Genomic DNA, 18,083 nt, shown 5'->3' with positions numbered 1-18,083 from the left:
AATTTGTGCATGGATTTCCTCCATTCTGCTGTAGGCCTGTTCTACTATATCCACCTACTCCTCCCCCATTAACCTGTTTTTCTAGTTCTTGCCTTCTCTTAGTCCTTTTCCCAAGTCTCCCCTCTGTTACAGGCCATTCTCTCACTTGAACTGACCCAATTATACGGAAATGCCACTGACTTCCTGTTAATCTTTTAATTTACTACTGAAACTTCACACCCTTCCAATCTCCCATTACTGCGTGTTTCTGTTTTCCATTCACTGTTGCTAGTTTACAGCAATACTTTTGAGCATCCATATAATTCTAAAATTTCATCTTTGATCTTTATATTTTTATGCCACCATTATGCTGCAATTTCCTTTCTACTATTTTTCAGTTCTACTTTTTTAAACTTAAGTTTCCCTTTCTGTAAAATGGGGATAATACTCCTTACCTATCTTTGTAAGTCCATTTTTTGATCCTAGAATGAGATGCTATAGAAATTTCAATCCTGATGTTTCAGATCCAAATGACTAAAGCTTTATTTTCTAATTCTAAGCTTGTTTAATGGATTGATTTTCTTAGTATTTTTGTGGACTTACTCAAAAGCTATGAAGCAATTATGTTGTAGGATAACTGGACGATATCTGGAAATCTCTATTTTTGTTCAAATATTTTCCTCTCGATGCTGCAGGTATCCATTAAATCAGTATCACTTAAAGCAATGCCAACTCCTAACACCATGCCATTAGTTTCCTTGGGTTATTTTTTGTAATGCTAAAAGGACAAACTTGAAACTGTTGACATTATAAAAAAAACCCCCAGATTATTCTGAGGACCAGTTGTTATTAAAAAGGAAGTATTTTTAAAAAGTTTAATTTGCTTTGACATTTTATTTATGGCTTTCCTCCAGTCCATTTCCTGGCATTTTTACTTTTGTAAAGCATGGTGTCACTTCTTTTGTTTTTCACAACTCTCACTCCATGCTCTGAGTTTGGAAAAATGCTTGTTGGAACAGATTCAAGAAGTCTAGAAGGAACCATAAAGAATGCTTTAATCCTTTAATTAGAAGAGCATGGTAATGCAATCTGGATGGCCAATGGATTCTCTCAATTTTTAGAGGTAAAGACAATACAATAATAAATAGTAATAATCTTAATACTGTTCCCATTCTGTGGGGCCTTCCAAACAAGGATGTCAAAGAGTTCTGTAAGCGTTAGAGAATAAACATCACAATATCCCTGTGAGGTGGGTAAGTATTTTCTAAATGAGAGAAGTGAGGCAGAGAGAGCCTTCTTTGCAAATGTCACACGAGGTTTCTTGCAATCCTAGGAGTAGAATCCAGAAGGCCTGACTACTACGTCTATGATTAAATGCAAAATCATCCTTTTTATCGAGAACTTCCTTAACTAAATGGTAACATCAGAGAGTGTAAAATTTCCTCATGTCAGAATACATACAAAACTACTCAAGATCGTTAAGTCCCAGGCAGACTGTGAAGAGCTACAAAAGGATCTCACAAAACTGGATGATTGGGCAACAAAATGGCAGATGAAATTTAATGTTGATAAATGCAAAGCACATTGGAAAACATAATCCTAACTATACAATGATGGGGTCTAAATTAGCTGTTACCACTCAAGAAAGATCTTGGAGTCATTGTGGATAGTTCTCTGAAATCATCCACCCAATGTGCAGTGGCAGTCAAAAAAGTGAACAGAATGTTGGGAATCAAGACAGGATAGATAATAAGACATAAAATATCATATTGCCTCTATATAAATCCATGTTACGCCCACACCTTGAATACTGCCTGCAGATGTGGTTGCCCCATCTCAAAAAAGATATATTGGAATTGGAAAAGGTATGAGGAGAGATTAATAAGACTGGGACTTTTCAGCTTGGAAAAGAGGCGACTAAGGGGAGATATGATAGAGGTCTATAAAATCATGAGTGGTATAGAGAAAGTAAATAAGGAAGTGTTATTTACTCCTTCTCATAATACAAGAACAAGGGACCACCAAATGAAATTAATAGGTAGCAGGTTTAAAACAAACACAAGAAAGTATTTTTCATGCAACGCACTGTCAACCTCTGGAACTCCTTGCTAGAGGGTGTTGTGAAGGCCAATACTATAACTTGGTTCAAAAGGGAGCTAGATAGATTCATGGTAGATAGGTCCATCAATGGCTATTAGCCAGGATGGGCAGGAATGGCGTCCATAGCCTCTGTTTGCCAGAAGCTGGGATTGGGTGACAGGGCATGGATCACTTGATAACCTGTCTGTTCATTCCCTTTGAGGCACCTGCCATTGGCCACTGTCAGAGGACAGGATACTGGGCTTGATGGACCTTTGGTCTGACCCAGTATGGCCATTCTTATGTACATAACTGCTGGTGAAAGCAGTGAAAATTCACTATCTGCCATTAATTTTAATTTGTTTTCAGACTGCGATGCTTCATATCCTTGAGTGCATTCAGTCCATTTAAAGAATTTGAAGCAGACAAAACTTGTGGGTTTTTTTATTTCAATTTTGCAGTCAGCCTGACATACGTTTTTAGGTAGGGAATCAACAGTACGTAAGGAATTCAAAATGAGATAAAAATGAGAATTCAAATGACTGAACTATTAATTCTATATCAGTTATTTTAACACTTATTCATGGTAACAGTATGTACCGAATAAGTGAACAAACTATGGAACATGTACTCTGACATTTTAAAATGTCAAACTGTATTGTTGGTCCAAGAATGAGAGAGACAAGGTGGGTGAGGTAATATCTTCTACTGGACCAACTTCTGATGGTGGAAGAGACAAGCTTTTGAGCTTCACAGACTTAACAGAAGTTCATCCAATAAAAGATATTACCTCACCCACCTTGTCTCTCTCATTCTGGGACTAACATGATAACAAAAACACTGCAAACAAGCTGTACCAGCACATACTGTACATGGATAGGCAGAATTCCATGCTAAGTGTTTCAAGCTAAGAAGAGTCCTTAAAATGCTGATAAATAGTAAAATGTTGAGTTCAGGTACTTCAGAAGAGTTTGTTTTCAACAGGATACCTAGGGGATCACGTGGAGTTTTACTGCACAAAAATAAGCTTGTTCTAGCTCTCTACCCAGTGCTTATTAGGGTTTGTTGTTATCCAGTACATCAGATTTCTACTAGCTAGGTAATAGTGCTTAATATTGGTAAATCCAATCCTCCCTTTTGTCGTGGCCTTTGTAAAGTTGATTGCTTAACCCTGAATTTCTTATTTCCCCAAGTGAATTTGTTTACTATGGTTTGCCATTGATTGGATTGGCAAGAGACTTCCTGGAACTAAAACTGGAAGTGTTTGAAAGACGCAGTTGTTCAAAATCTAAGCAGTCATCCATGCTAGTAGATAATGCAACATCAAACAGAAAGGATTTAAAACTAGAAGGGCCAAGCAAGTCACTAAATTGAATAGGCTGAAATATAGCTAAGAATGCATCTCTCTAACGCAGAGATATGCAGGGCTCTGTTACTAGTCATCTAGGTAATGAAACAGAAGATACTGAAAGGAAAGTCTCTCTTGAGTTAATGGAACACTCAACTGAAGTCTCTGCATGTTCATTTGATGACATTTCAGATTATATCACCAGGAGGCCTGAACCTGATAAAAATATTGAGTTGCACGTCTGAAGAAAATGGAGAGGGCCTACAATTGTATTCAAAAGTGAATAGCAAAAGCTCTGTGGGTGCTGGGTCTAATGATGTAAACCACATGGCACCCAAGGAGTGATGGCAGTTTTTTAATCAAAGCAGTGCCAGACCGAGTCACATGCCAGTAGATCTAGGGAAGAAGAGAGCTCCACAAGTGCCTTTGGGAGGGCGTGAATTCTAGTGACTTTTTCACTGAAGGGAAATGAGTGTGTGGAGCACAGGCCTCCCACCCTCTCCAAGGTGCTTGAGGGTGAGACTTAACAACCAGGACTGTGAGATTCAGTTAGAGTTGGTTATGAAATATCTGAATGTAAGTGATAGGCCAAACTATGATGTGATGCACACAGATTCAGAGCTTTGCCGGTTTGCACTCCAGTCTGAGTTCTCTTTCACAAGAGAAGGAGTTCAATTTACATCTAACTATGCGTGTGTGTAATCCTTTAAAAATATAAAATTGTGTTATTGACTGGTCTAGTTTGAATATGGCTGCCATCTAACTGCAGATAGTGTGAGATGATGTGTTCTTGGGGATCTCCAAAATTAAGTGTGAAGCAGAGAGGAGGTTATACAATGAATTATGTAATTGAACATTTTGGTCTAAAAGCTGAAATATACTGCTCATATACTGAAATGCATGTACAATATTTATATTTCAATTGATTTATAATTATATGGTAAAAATGAGAAAGTAAGAAATTTTTCAGTAATAGTGTGCTGTGACACTTTTGTTTTTTATTTCTGATTTTGTAAGCAAGTAGTTTTTAATTGAGGTGAGACTTGAGGGTGTGCAAGACAAATGAGACTCCTGAAAGGGGTACAGTAGTCTGGAAAGCTTGAGAGCCACTGGTCTACAGTAGTAAGAGCCCTACTGCACTGACATAACTCCGCCTCCACAAGAAGCGTAAGGCTTATGTTGGTGTAGTTAGGGTAACACAGTGTCTGTGTAAACACTGCATTCCTTACATTGGCTGTTGGCAGGAGCCGTGAAATTGACAAGAAAGCCGAGCATCTAGAGCCCAGCTGCACCCCACTCCCTTGGAGACCTGGGTGGCTGGACCCCGCTCCTGGTTGGGAGCTGGGGCAAGAATGGATCCTGCTCCAAGCTGGGAGCTAGGGCAAGAAGCCCGGGGAGTTGGACCCCTCTCCCAGCAGGGAACAGGGAGTGGAGCGGGAGGGCAGCCCGCCGGGAGCCTGTGGGGTAGCCAGGCTTCCGGCAGGAAGCTGCCAGAGGAGCTGAGAGACTGGGCTCTCAATTCCCCACACTGCCCGTCTTAGGTTAGTGGAAATGCTCCTGGTGAGGATGCACACCACCGACCCAAGGAGGGTAGTGTGGACATGCACCACCACAGTAATTACTACAGTGGCTGTAAGTCAACCTAATATAGGTCAAGTTACATTTCTAGTGTAGACATACCCCAGCCTCTTAGGGTATGTGGTGGCAGTAAGGTGGCTTTAAGCCATGTTTGCATCATCCTAATCCTGGGCTGCTCTGGGGGCTGGAGAGGACCATGGTAGCATAATTTAGACAGTCCTGGGGGGGTCAATTTAAATTATGACAGCATCCCAGGTTGCCTTAAGGGCTGCAGAATTGTGTGCTTGTGATGAAGTCCTTGGAAGGCAGCCTTCTGGCTGTCTTCCACAGTGCCTCCAGCAGGTGTATCATCCCCTAACTTCAACCAGGGCTTTTCGGGTCCCTTTATACCTCTGTGACTGTTTGACCCAAACATAAAGTGGGCAGAGTGGTGGCGAGATTTTTACTGTTGGACTTAGTTTTAATTTCCTCTGCTCACTTGTGATACTGAAACAGAAATATTTTTTCTCTCCTTTTAAAGAAATCTTATCCTGCTCTAGGATTATCAGGTGAATAAAATTTTAAATGAAAACACAAAACATTTTATTCCAAATAAAATATGTATCACTTCCAGAATACCCCTTACTTTATGCAAGGAATACTAAGTGCCTGTGTATCCTTTCTATCTGCTAACTGCAGTCAGTTTTCTAAAGTCACCTCCTCTTTCATAGTCATATCCCTCATTTTGTATAATCTTCCTTTCCATATGCAGTCAAGCACTAAAATGTTTCCTTTCCTCTACTCCTCACAATTGCACTGTGATTGTCATTCCAACCTCCTCAACTTTCCAATCAGTGCTCTGACTATCCACAAAATCCTATACACCATCACAGCCATTCGTCCCAGAGCAAAGCTAGCATTCTGTCCCTGAAAGTGGGGAGGAAAAAAATTATATACGGTTCCTCTGTGTAACCACAGTGCCTCCTGAATGTGCTAGGGCCTCTCAGTTGGGATGGATTATTTTTTCTTTCTTTTCAATTAACTTTGGTTGCTTTCCCTTCCAGTTGTTGGGGAAAGAGGATTCTACTCTTTTAGCCTGATCCAATTCTCATTGGAGTTAATGGAAAGACTCCCATTGACTTCAGTGGGATTTGGAACAGGTCCTTTATCTGTTGTTCATGCATGTTGGGGAGGGAAGACATCTGTGCCTGTTTCTCCAGACTCAGCTCATGGGACTTGTTTGCTCAGTATGTACCACTCTGTCTCATGGAGTACTGAATTCACCTGTGAGCAGTGTTTTACCTGAACCGTGGCAGAGCAAACGAGGGCCTGTTGCTAAAACTTGAAATCTTTTTCCTGACCCAGTCTGCATTCGGATACATTACGAGACCTTAACCAATTTTTTAAAAAACCTTTCGGAATAGATCTCTAGTACCATGCCAGGGGTCAAACAAAGTAGGGTTTGTGTGTTTTCTCCTCCATTTTCTCTCTTTTCTCCCTCATACACAGCATGTGAAATACAGCACTATACCTGGTGATATTTCTACTTTCATAATCGTTATAATTGGAAGATTTACTCAACATCTTCTGGATGAAGGCTGAATTATTTTGATTTTAAGTTGATTGAAAGTTGAACATTAGTACATTAGAGCAAAAAGTACTCATGCCTACGTTATATGTATACATGTTTTTTTCTACTATGAGTCTTCCAACTAAATTGTTTTTTTTATCTGTCAACAGATCTGAACCTTTATATTACTGTGGCTTTGTCTGGTAATAAAAAGGGGATCTTGTCTTCCGGATGTTTCATTAGAAGTTTACGTTTGGTCATAAATGATGACTCTATTTTGTCAAGTAGTACATTAATCTCATATCTTTTGCAGATACAAACAGAGGAGCATTTGCAAATCAGTACAAAAATTCCCCATGGCTTCTACTGTGGAGATTACCAGCCTTTCAGCAATAAATGATTTCTACTCTTGTATCCTGAGTCCTGGATAATTATTGTTTCTGTACAGTATTTTAGGCTGAATGGAATGGAAATGTTCAAGTGTAAAAAGTTGACATGAACTCTATAGCTAGTATCTTTTTCTACAATTATAGTACTAATGTAATTTTTTCATAGTAGTTTTGTTGGACTCCAGCCTAGAAGATCAACGTATTTAGATTGTGAATTCTTTGAGGCAGGGACTGTTTTATAATATTATATGTTTGTATATAGCATCTAGCACAGTGAGGCCCTGCTCCATGACTGAAATCCCTAGGCATGACCACCAAATAAATCATAATAATACTTAGAGTAAAATTATTCTTATATTTTTATGAAAGAATTGTTGCCTTAATAATGTCAGATTCCAAGGCCACAAGGAACCTCTACGAGCAACTAATCTGACCTCCTGTATAACACAGGCCATAGAACTTCCCCAAAATAATTCTTAGAGCAGATCTTTTAGAAAAATATCCAATCTTGATTCAAAAATTGTCAGTGATTGATAATCCATCATGACTCTTGGTAAATTATTTCACTGGTTAATTACCCTTAATTTATGTGGACTCAGGAATATTTTATTTATAATCTGATTTCTGACACTGACCTTGCTTAAATCACTTCACCACTCTGCTTCAGCTTTCCCATCTGTAAAATGGCAATAATAGTACTTCACTACCTCACTAGGCTATTGTGAGAATTAATTTGATGTTTTTAAAATGTTTGGAGACAACTTCTCCTCCCCCCAAATACTACATAAATGCTGCTATTATATATGCCTATATGGTGATGTATTCTATAGATTCTATTAGCAAGAATTTGGGATGAGCATTTTATGCTTGGTAAAGCCGCAAGTGAATAATCCTATTCCATACACTTGTAGTATTGTATTTAAAAAAATCACTTTTCTTGCAGGCTGCTGACATACTTTGGCCTATTTGCTAGTAAGAATCTGGCTGCTGAAATAGTTAAGGAGTTTGTTTCAATTGAAATAGGTATATATTTGTGCCTATTTTTGATCGGTATGGGCATTCTGCTTATGGAAATTTAGTATACGTTTATGAATCAAGTCATTTATAAACTAGATGTTATTAAAACAGGGGTTTTTTTTTTTGCTCTTGTCCCCATTAGATCTATTTATGTTGTTTGAACTTTAACTCACAGAGGTTACAGATATTATACTTACGGCTGGTAGCAACCGAGCGTTAGAAGTTTTTGACCTCAATGCAGGCTGCAGTGCAGCAGTGATACCAGATGCTCATTCTAGATCAGCCCACCAGATCTGTCAGAATAAGGTAGGTATTCTATAGATTTAAAAAAAAAACAAACTAACAGACAATGAATAAGGAGCATTCAGGAAACATTAGGAGGTGATTTAAAAAACTTGTCCTCTCTCCTGTGGAATGTATTTAGTGTACAATAAGATCGAAGTGCTAGATCGTCACAGCCTTTACTTAGCTGCAAAGAGGAGTAAGCAAGGTATTTTCTTGCTCCATGCTCAGCCCTGCTCAGGTGTACAGCAGTGCTTCTCTCCTTACTCAGGGTAGATTGTAACATTACAGTCTAGTCTAATATGAGCTATTTACAGCAACCAAACTCCAAAATACATTTTTGACATCGACATAAATAATGTTATAGCTTTCTATTTTCCCTCTTTGATTTTCTGGTTGAGCTTTGCAATACCCTGTTCAATGAAGCTTCTTAAGAGCCCTCCAAATCTATTTATTTCAAAACATTTTAATGCAAATGGATTACATTTACATTGTGTGGGTTTTTTTTTTATGAGTCCCAGATAGATTTTGTGATAGAGGGAACAACTTGAATTAATAGTCTTTTGCTAAGGGCAGTGAAGATAGGTCTGAGTTTCCCATCATTTTCCAGATTCTTTGTGCATCCTTAAAATCTATGCTGCCCTGAGCCAAAGTGGTCAGTGAGTTGTAATAAAAAGTACTCCCTACCTCCAGGGCTAAGCATCCTGCCAATTTTCTGCTGCCAACACAGGACTGAGTTAGGCTATGTACCCACTATAGCTTAAATTGGTATAAATTATGGCACTCAGGGATGTGAATAAGCCTCCTTTTGCGTGATGTAAATTACACGGACCTAAGTGCCGGTGTGGACAGTGCTATATGAGCATGAGAGCTTCTCCTGCCGACATAGCTACCACTGCTTGCAGGGCTGGAGTAATTAAGTCCCCGGGAGAGCTCTCTCCTATCGGCTTAGAGCAGCTGCACTAGTAGCACTGCAAGCTCTGTAGTGTATTTAGCCTTAGTCTCTGCTCTGCTCCTCTCCGTACTAATCTGCTGTTGTGAATACGGGGCCAGCTAAAAGCTTCAATTAAATTTTCTCCTAAATAATAGCAGATTATTACTTTTTAAAAGGTCCACGCTTTTTGTTGTTTTGAAAAGTTCTTGTAACAAAATACAACTGCCCATTTGTACAGATACAGTAGTTGTCAGTGAAGTCTGAACCATAGACCTTCAGTGCCAAAAACATCACTTGCGCTAAAGGAGAACTTTTACCCAGGAGGCAGTAGTAGACTGTATGGCACTGGTCACCAGAGACATCACATACACTGAGCTGATGTATTATAAACGCATACCACCTACACTCTGCTGGCTCCCTCTTCTATTATGGGCTTAATTCAAGTGCCTGATCCTCATTTTCAAAGCCCTTATGCGAAGGCAATTAATCTGTCTACTGGGTAGGAAGATGTGGCCCTTCAGGGATACTTCTCTGGGGCCAGAGTAGAGCAGTTTCATTGCAGGTAGTCCATGATGGTGGAACCCCTTACTACAAGAAATCTGGATATGCCTGACATTTGGAAACAATGCAAAACCCATCTTTTGGGGAAGGCTTTCCTCCAGTGATGTGTAAAGAATGACACAGTGGCATTTCTCATGAAATAGTAAGCTGTGTAAAAGCAAAACCTGAACCAACCTAAAATCCCTCTGTTTGTGATTAGAAATAGCTACAGAAGCAGACAAATCAGTGGTGGTGTCTGCAAACTGCTTATGTGTGGAAGCTGAACTAGGAGTTGCATTAAAGTGCCTTCTTCAGTTTCTTGTCCTAAGAAACAAGTTTAGTTGGGAGTTGGTGGATGGAGGCAAGATAGTGAGGGAAAAGAGCTTTGGAGACTAAGGAAGCATTAGTCTTCATCCGCTCTTCCCTCACTGTGAGCCCAGCAGCCCTTTTTGGACACTTGCAAACCTCATTGTCCATTTCAAAAAATATTTTTTCCAATTTAGCTTTTGTAATGGAAAGTAGTCATTGGATCAAAAACTGCCCCAGAAAGTCAACTGGATTCATGGAGACTGGAGGGGAAAAAAAGGACCTCACAGGTCCTGGGAACTTGGAAAAAAGAAAAAAAGTGTTTGATTTTTTTTTTAATTTACTATATGTATAGTCAAAATTGGAGAGAGAAGATGGTAATTTTCTTTTCCCTACTTTCTCTCCGCTTTCTTCTAGGAAATAATTTTCCTAGTGGAAGGATATTTTAAATAATGCCTCTCCCTCAAGTTGGTTTTTAAAATTATTTTTTAGAATAATGAAAAGTGGCATAACTGAGGCATAGTCTAATAAAAGTGATCAACTTCAAGGTGTATATTAGTAGGCTGTTGATGTAATTCTCCCATGATTATAGGCACTCTGCATTCAACCTACTACCACACAATCCAACCAAGTCACACACTGATGATAATATTAATGCACACACTGGAGTAGCTTATTGCTACATTAGGCACCGACTTCTCATTTGCATTTATGCGTCAGCACATGGACTTTCAGATTTATAGTATGATCAGAGGATTTTGGATTTTTCATTTTTTTTAAAGCTTTGATTCCCTTATAAAAGTACAAAGTTTCCAATATAATCTATAATTGAGCATCTTATTATATTACACTTCAGCTTTTAGAATATTGTTCAGCTGTGATCACTTGATATATTTTTTCAAATGTTTTGGCTGTCAGACTGAAAAATATGCATTTCACATTATTTTGAATGACTTTATGAATATTCTGTCAGATAACTAAAACCAGGTATTAGCAATTTTGTGAATAAGGGTTTACTAATGTTTCCTTAGTTTTCTTCCAGAAGCAAGTAATTTAATAAAACAAAGATAATTTGAAATTAATATAGCCCTCCTTCAGTTCTGTGAGTTAATAGTTTAGTACATATTCTCTGCCATGTACAGCTGGTGTGTGTCTGTCAATATTATGATTTAAATATTTTCCAAGGATTTCTCGTGTGACTTGGTACTGCTTATTGGATTTAAGATCATTACAGCCCAAATGTAGTTACCATAGTGGAAAATAGTTTGTCAGTAATTCTATTACAAACCCCACTCTTCCAGTTTTCTTCTATTACTTATAACTAAGGCTATGTTTTAGTCACAGGTATTTTTAGTAAAAGTCATGGACAGGTCACGGGCAGTAAACAAAAATTCATGGCCCGGGCACCATGGGTGCTAGGGTGGGCGGCGGCGCACAACCCTGGACCCCTGCTGGTGCTGGGGGGCGGGCAGCGGCACGTGGCTTGGGACCCCCTGCTGGTGCTGGGGGCAGCCAGCGGGGCTGGCAGGCTCCCTACCCAGCTCTGACTGGCGTGTCCTTGCAGTTCCTAAGGGAGGGGCGGAAAGGGGGGGCTCCGTGCGTGGCTCCTGCCACAAGTGCCTGCTCCGCAGCTCCCATTGGCCAGGAACCACAGCCAATGGGACCTGTGGGGGCAGCACCTGTGGCTGCGGGCAACGCGCAAAGCCCTCTGGCCCCTCCGCCTAGTAGCTGCAAGCGCATGCACATGGGGAGCCCCGCCCCAGGTAAGCGCTGTCCTGCGCCTCACCCCCCTGCCTCAGCTCTGAGCCCCCTCCCACACATCCAAACTGCTGCTGTTGGCCCAGGGGCTGCCCAGCTTGAGCAACCCCTGACCTAGCACCAGCCACTGCAGAAGTCATGGACATTGTGGAAAGTCACGGAATCTGTGACTTCCGTGACACTTGCAGCCTTACTTATAACACAACTATAAGAACTCATCTTGGTCTGAAACTTCACATGGAACAGTTAGAGGAGAAAAATGTTTTCAAATTTGATTGAAATAAATACACCTGTTCATTTCAGTGCTAAAGTTGTTTTTTGTGGTTTCTAGTTTTTTGCACTCCCATAAATCACCATTTTTAAATGAAAATTTGTACGCAGTTACTCCATAATCTGGATTTGCTAGTTTTTCTAGTTTATAGCATTTAAAAACAGTCACATAGGACTAGATTATCCTCTCAGATGTCTGCTACAGAGAGAATTCAAGCAGCATAAATCACACTTGAAGGGCCCAGAATCTGTCAGACAAAAGGAAATTTGTCTGCTAAATAGCATCATTCTTTAAACTCTGAAGTCCCCTCTCATGATTACAGGCTAGCTGCACCTCTGTCCCCTTTGTGGTCTGAGTGTACACCTTCAAGTATTAGGACTCTTGTCTTTATTTCCCCTGGGGTTGAATTTTCAGAATTCTCCCACTCCTAGACCTGGGCTACAGTATCCTGAGGGTCAACCATGCTTATTGAAAAGTTAGACTGAATTCTGGCACCTAACGTTCTTCCCTTCATGAGTATGTGGCCAGTGATGTACAGTGACAAAACAGTCTCCTTAAAAATCAAACTATTGTTTATTTTGCAGGCGGAACAAAGGTTTGAGAGAAAAGGTGTTTAAAACTACAACGTCTGTATGGATCTCTGTCGAACCTAAAGTCCCAACATCCCCTGGGCTTGACCTAGACAGGCCTAGCTTCTTCAGACACTCCCATCGAGGTCCTTTGTCTCAGCCTACTGTTACCTTTCTTGAGAGAGAGAGTGTGCTTTTTAACCTTGCTATACTTCTTCTGTATTCCCAGGCTTTGACCCTTCTGGTCAAAACTAGTCCTGTAGGCTCAGCAGGAATTCAAGCAGGGTCTTTAGAGCCAATGGATTGTCCCTTAGCATTGTCCCTTAATAAATTTCAAATGTGTGCTGAGTGATGGCTTATCTTGAGCCATTCGGTTTTCCCAGGCAGCTCTCTTTTGACTTGACTTAAACATCCCAATCACCAGGTCCATATAGTATTGATAAATTATCACAGAAGCACTGAATCAGTGAGATTCTTCCACATTAACGCAACATTTGGGGCCTACAATTTTAGGAGGGTTTCAATGAGTCGGTGTGATGCTTAGGTGTGGCATGACTAAGATACATTGGATCATCATAACCTGGCAAACTTGCAGGGAAGCATCAGCAGGAAAAAAAAAATCACTCTCATGGATTCATATTCTTTGCTGGCAAGCCCCCATGGAAAGGGTATTCGAGGCAAAGAGCTATACCATAGGTTAATGTAGAGGGACCCATCCCTCCCTGTAAATGTTTTTCAGACCTTTTTCCAGCCCTCAGATTTGCAGGATCTCTCCATGGAGTTTAGGTCAGTTGTGGTCCTGTAAGGTAGCACTCATTGCTCACTCCATGGGCAGCCAATTCTGCCCACACCCTTTACTGGATGATTTTTTAGAAATACATGGAACTTTTAGGGTATCTTTTGCTGTGAAGGGAGATTCGTCAGAAGGGAATGATTCTGACCCTAAATTACTTATTTTAGGAAATTATTGAAAATCCATTTACAGTGCTTTTGATCACGGTGCTCATGCTTGAAGACAGCAGCCAAAGTCTTAAGGAGAATCTGAATCTTACAGCTGAATCTACAAAAAAATATTTTGTAGTCAGACTTGATAGAGAAACTGACTTTTTATGTCAACAGTCCCTAGATGTATGAAAACTGGACTCTGAAGTAAACTCAGTTATACTGAGAATCAACAAATTATGGTTTATTTTTATTTTTTTTATCAGTGTCATGACATCTTATTTAAATCCACATAAGTAAGTGGATTAAAGAAAACTCATGCATAATCCTCCCTATTATTGGAAGGTTGAGTTAAATGATGAGTGAGCTTATATACTATACATGCTGCAATGTCTAGCGTATTGGGGTAGATTAAGGATGGCTTTTCATCCTCATTTCTGAATGTCATTGCTTCTGTGGGTTTAAAATAGTTCCTCGGTGCTACTTTCACATAACTTTTTGTGATTATCTGGAGATGTGGTCTGGTAAAACCCTTAACTGTGCTAAACTCCTTCAGTATTATTTGTAACACATACATGCTTAGACTTTTTCTGGCTTCTCTTTTTGCCCTGTCAGCTGAGTGACTTCAGGTTACTTCAGCAGAGAATACTTTAAAGCTGTGGACAAGTATTCATTTGGGAGAAAAATTAGGGGCACAAAGGCAGACTGTGGTATAGCAAAGAAAACTGAGCTTGTTTTATGGAAAATTGTAGCTTAAGCTTCTAAATCAACTTTTTCAGTTACATAAAATACATTAATACTTAAAACTAAACCACTCAGTGGAAAAAATCATGAAGTCAACCATTTAGTTATCGATGTGTATATATTAGGGAAAATTCTTATAAGAGAGCAATCCTGCACTCAGGCAAATAGTAGGGAGCAGAAAATCACTAAAGAAGTTTTTTTGGTAGAGTGCCTACTACCATGGGCATGTTCGCTTATTTATTTTTATGTAGACGCATCACATTACTTTTATGGTTCTGATCCAGTGTAGATGAGCAGCTATTCAGAGCTTGATATACAGAACCCTCAGGTTCTAGCTGACTAAATTAAATTGTATCTAGCTCAGAAAGAGTGGCCCTCTTCAGTGAAGTGAGTTGCAGGTTGTTGTTTAAGTAAACTGACTACTCATGCTCCTTTCTGCCTGAAAATTGCTGAGTAAGCAAATCAACCTTTTGTCTCTTTCAGAAGGTTGTTGGGTATGTCTGGTAATATTGACTATTGAGGGGAGTCCTCTTTATTATGAGCTTACAGGAAATGAGGACCGACGTGCAGAGAGCAATAGGCTACACCCATCAGCTGTTCTCCGAAGCTCCTTGCCTGAAAGCAAGAAAAAGCAGCAGTAGCAGTTTGAAACCTCCTGGTTTTGCCTCCTCCTAAGGGCAACACTGCAGATTCGAATAACTCTTTTCATAGTCATCAGGAGAATAGTGTGGCTTATTGGATAGAGCACTGCACTGGGATTCAGGACATTTGGGTTCTATTTCTGGCTCTGTCACTGGCCTGCTGAGTGACCTTGGGCAAGTCACTTCACCTCTCCATGTGTTTGTTTCCCCATCTCTAAAATTGGGATAATGATACAGACTTCCTTTGTAAAGCTCTTTGAGATTTACTGATGAAAAGTGCTGTATAAAAACTGTGTAATGGGGTTCCCTCACCACTCTGGCATCTCCTGCTGGCTATCTTGGAAATTAGCTCTACATGTTAGTGCGCCCTCTGCCTCGCCACCATCACTCCTGCTCTAGGACCCACATCTCTCCAAGGATTGTGGCTTCCTCTTCACCGACACAACCTTCCGGCCGTGCCACACCCTGTGCTCCCCACTTTCGGGGGAACTGCAGTCGGCTGTTCAGCTACTTCCCTTAGTGGCTACTGCAACAAATTGTCTGGGCACTTCCTCGTGGCCCCAACATCCTCTTCACCCTTGCCTCAGGGCCTCAGCCTGCAAACCCCAGCAGCAAGCCAGGAGCTGTCTCACTCCCCCAGTCCCTGCTCGCAGTATTGCTCTGTCCAGGATGCTGGCAGTTCTCTCAAGTCCTAGCAGAGAACTGCCTTGCTGCTCCCTTTTCATATGGGCCTGCTTGGCCCTTACTGGCTGCTCCCTTCAGCCCTTCTCTAATTGGCTGCCTCCTGTGCAGCCTCCCTAGGGCTGTATTAACTGCTTAGAGCCCAGTATGGGGCATGTACTGTGTCACAAAGTGGGTATTCTATTACTATTATTATTATTGAAGTACTTGTGCCAAGTGAAGGGTTGGACAGTGTCCATGTGCATTGAATGGCATGAAATTTAGTGAACAAAATAGGGATCATTTAGATCCATGCCTTACTTGGGGCCAAACTTTATTTAGCAACAGCAGTATAAATAGACTGGAATGGAGTGAGTTTAGCATCTAAAAAGACCTGATTAGAGAAGATTACAGTTGTAGAAGAGGGAGATTATTAGGGCAATTTGGCTGTCAGGATAGAAAGAATGAATGATGCCCCAAATTAGTAACACATACTGTCACGTGCTACCTTTCTTGCCTACTCTCTTCTTGTAATATTTCAAAATCATTTAACTTGCACTTGAAAAGTTAGTCTCAAAAGGTTGAGCAAATTCATTATGTCTTAATTCTTTTAAGAAGCCTGTAATAGAGCCAGGCTCATCCGACGGCACCTCCTGCTGGTTGTCCTTGGAATTAGCTCATCAGCCCTTGGAGCGCCCTCTGCCAATCCACCTTACCGCCGGCCCCAGTCCCTCCCGAGACCCGGTGCCTCCTCCCACTGGGGTGCTGCCCCCTGGCAGTAAACTCCAACAATCCCTGAGGGTCTCCCCTCCCCAGGGAAGCCCCATCTCACCTCAGTCTTGGCTACTGCCAGTCATCACTTAGCCCTGCTCCCCAGGGCAGACTGCAGTGTATCAGCCACTCATCACAGGCAAAGGGGTTTGGCCCTGCTGCCTCTGTCTACCCATGGGCTGCCCCCTTGCAACCTCAGTACCTAATAGGCCCTAATCTAGGCCTCACAGCCTGGGGGTTTCCAGGCCAGAGCTCCCCTGGCCTTTCCTCCTCAGCCCTGCTCCAATCTAGGTATTCCTTCGGGTCGGTGCAGCCAGGCCCTTCCTTCTCTGAACACAGGAGAGATTGGCTAAGCTTCAGCCTAGCCAGCCCCTTTATAGGCCCAGCTGCGGCCTGATTGGGGCATGGCCCAGCTGCAGCCATTTCCCCAATCATCCTAGCTTTTCTTGCCCTCAGCCCTGGCTCTCTCCCAGGGCTGGCTTTTAAGCCCTCCAGGGCAGGAGCGGGTAACCGCCCCACTACAAAGCCATAAATATAACTGGGGAGTTTACAATCTGTGAAAATCAGAATGTATAGACACAGTGGTTATGTTGAATAACATGGAATACGTTCTCTGGAATGGGTATTCAAGTATAACAAGAAGAATGTAGCTAAAATAATAGAATTGACTGGGAAGTCACTATTTTAAAGATTTGTTAAATAATCTTAAATCTGGTTTGCTTGCCTGGTTGAATAAAATCATTGTACAAGGTAAAATGGACTTGTACAGCACTTTGTAGAATGCCAGAAATGAAGATATAAGCATGATTTGAATAGTATTCATCAAAAATATTCTGCATGTATATCATATTGTGCATTGTGGCTGTTTACTGGAGCAATAAATGATGAACAGAAGTTTTGGAACTGAAAATAAACATCAGAAATGTGTAAGGATGGATGGCCTATAGTCTTTAGAGTTTACTTATATCTTTCAGAGTAGCAGCCGTGTTAGTCTGTATTCGCAAAAAGAAAAGGAGTACTAGTGGCACCTTAGAGACTAACCAATTTATTTGAGCATAAGCTTTCATGAGCTACAGCTCACTTCATCGGATGCATGGTTAGTCTCTAAGGTGCCACTAGTACTCCTTTTCTTTTTACTTATATCTTGTTTTTCTAACACATATTCCATTCTTTCATTTTTTAAAAATTATTGTTGTACAGAGAATGTGGAAGTATTTGGACTTTGGATGTTTCACGAGAACTTGCAAGATGAATAGCAAGCACAAGTGAAGGCTAGATATGAGCTCAAGTACAGTTAGGAGTATAGAACATAAAACTGGAAGGGACCTCCTTGGTCATCAAATCCAGTTCCTTGCTACTGCAGGCAACCCCATCATATAATCCCATTCATAAATTTTTCAAACTCTGTCTTAAAACTAGTTAGGTTATTTGTCACCATTGCTTCTATTAGAAGTTTATTCCAGAACTTCACTCCTCTGTTGGTTAGCAACCTTCTAAATTAAGCACTAATGACCTGCTTCCATACTGATTGAAGTTAGTGGGTAATGGATCAGGGCATGGCTTTAGTCCTCTACACCTAGAAGTAACGTTCAAGCCTCTTCTGCTCCCTTACACTCATGAGCAGAGGATTAGCAAGGCATGGTATGCATGTGGAAAGTAAGCATGAATGAGGAGACATTATTTCAAATGCATTTCTCAGCACGCGAAATAAAGCTTATCTATGCAT

The 18,083-nt window shown here is 40.8% G+C and overlaps 1 protein-coding gene across 1 annotated transcript in view; it reads left to right on the top strand.

Moving 5' to 3' along the window:
• WDR27 (WD repeat domain 27) overlaps window positions 1–18,083 on the top strand; it is a 161,132-nt gene that overhangs the window by 67,025 nt on the left and 76,024 nt on the right. Inside the window, exons 19-20 of the mRNA XM_077812169.1 lie at window positions 6,847–6,944; window positions 8,124–8,245. Coding sequence (XP_077668295.1) covers window positions 6,847–6,944; window positions 8,124–8,245 — 220 coding nt within the window. The remainder of the gene's footprint in view (window positions 1–6,846; window positions 6,945–8,123; window positions 8,246–18,083) is intronic.

Source organism: Eretmochelys imbricata, chromosome 3 (genome assembly GCF_965152235.1).
Source record: "Eretmochelys imbricata isolate rEreImb1 chromosome 3, rEreImb1.hap1, whole genome shotgun sequence".
NCBI classification, from domain to species: domain Eukaryota; kingdom Metazoa; phylum Chordata; order Testudines; family Cheloniidae; genus Eretmochelys; species Eretmochelys imbricata.
Note: the sequence above shows the minus strand (reverse complement) of the source record. Positions and strands in the feature narration are given on the sequence as shown.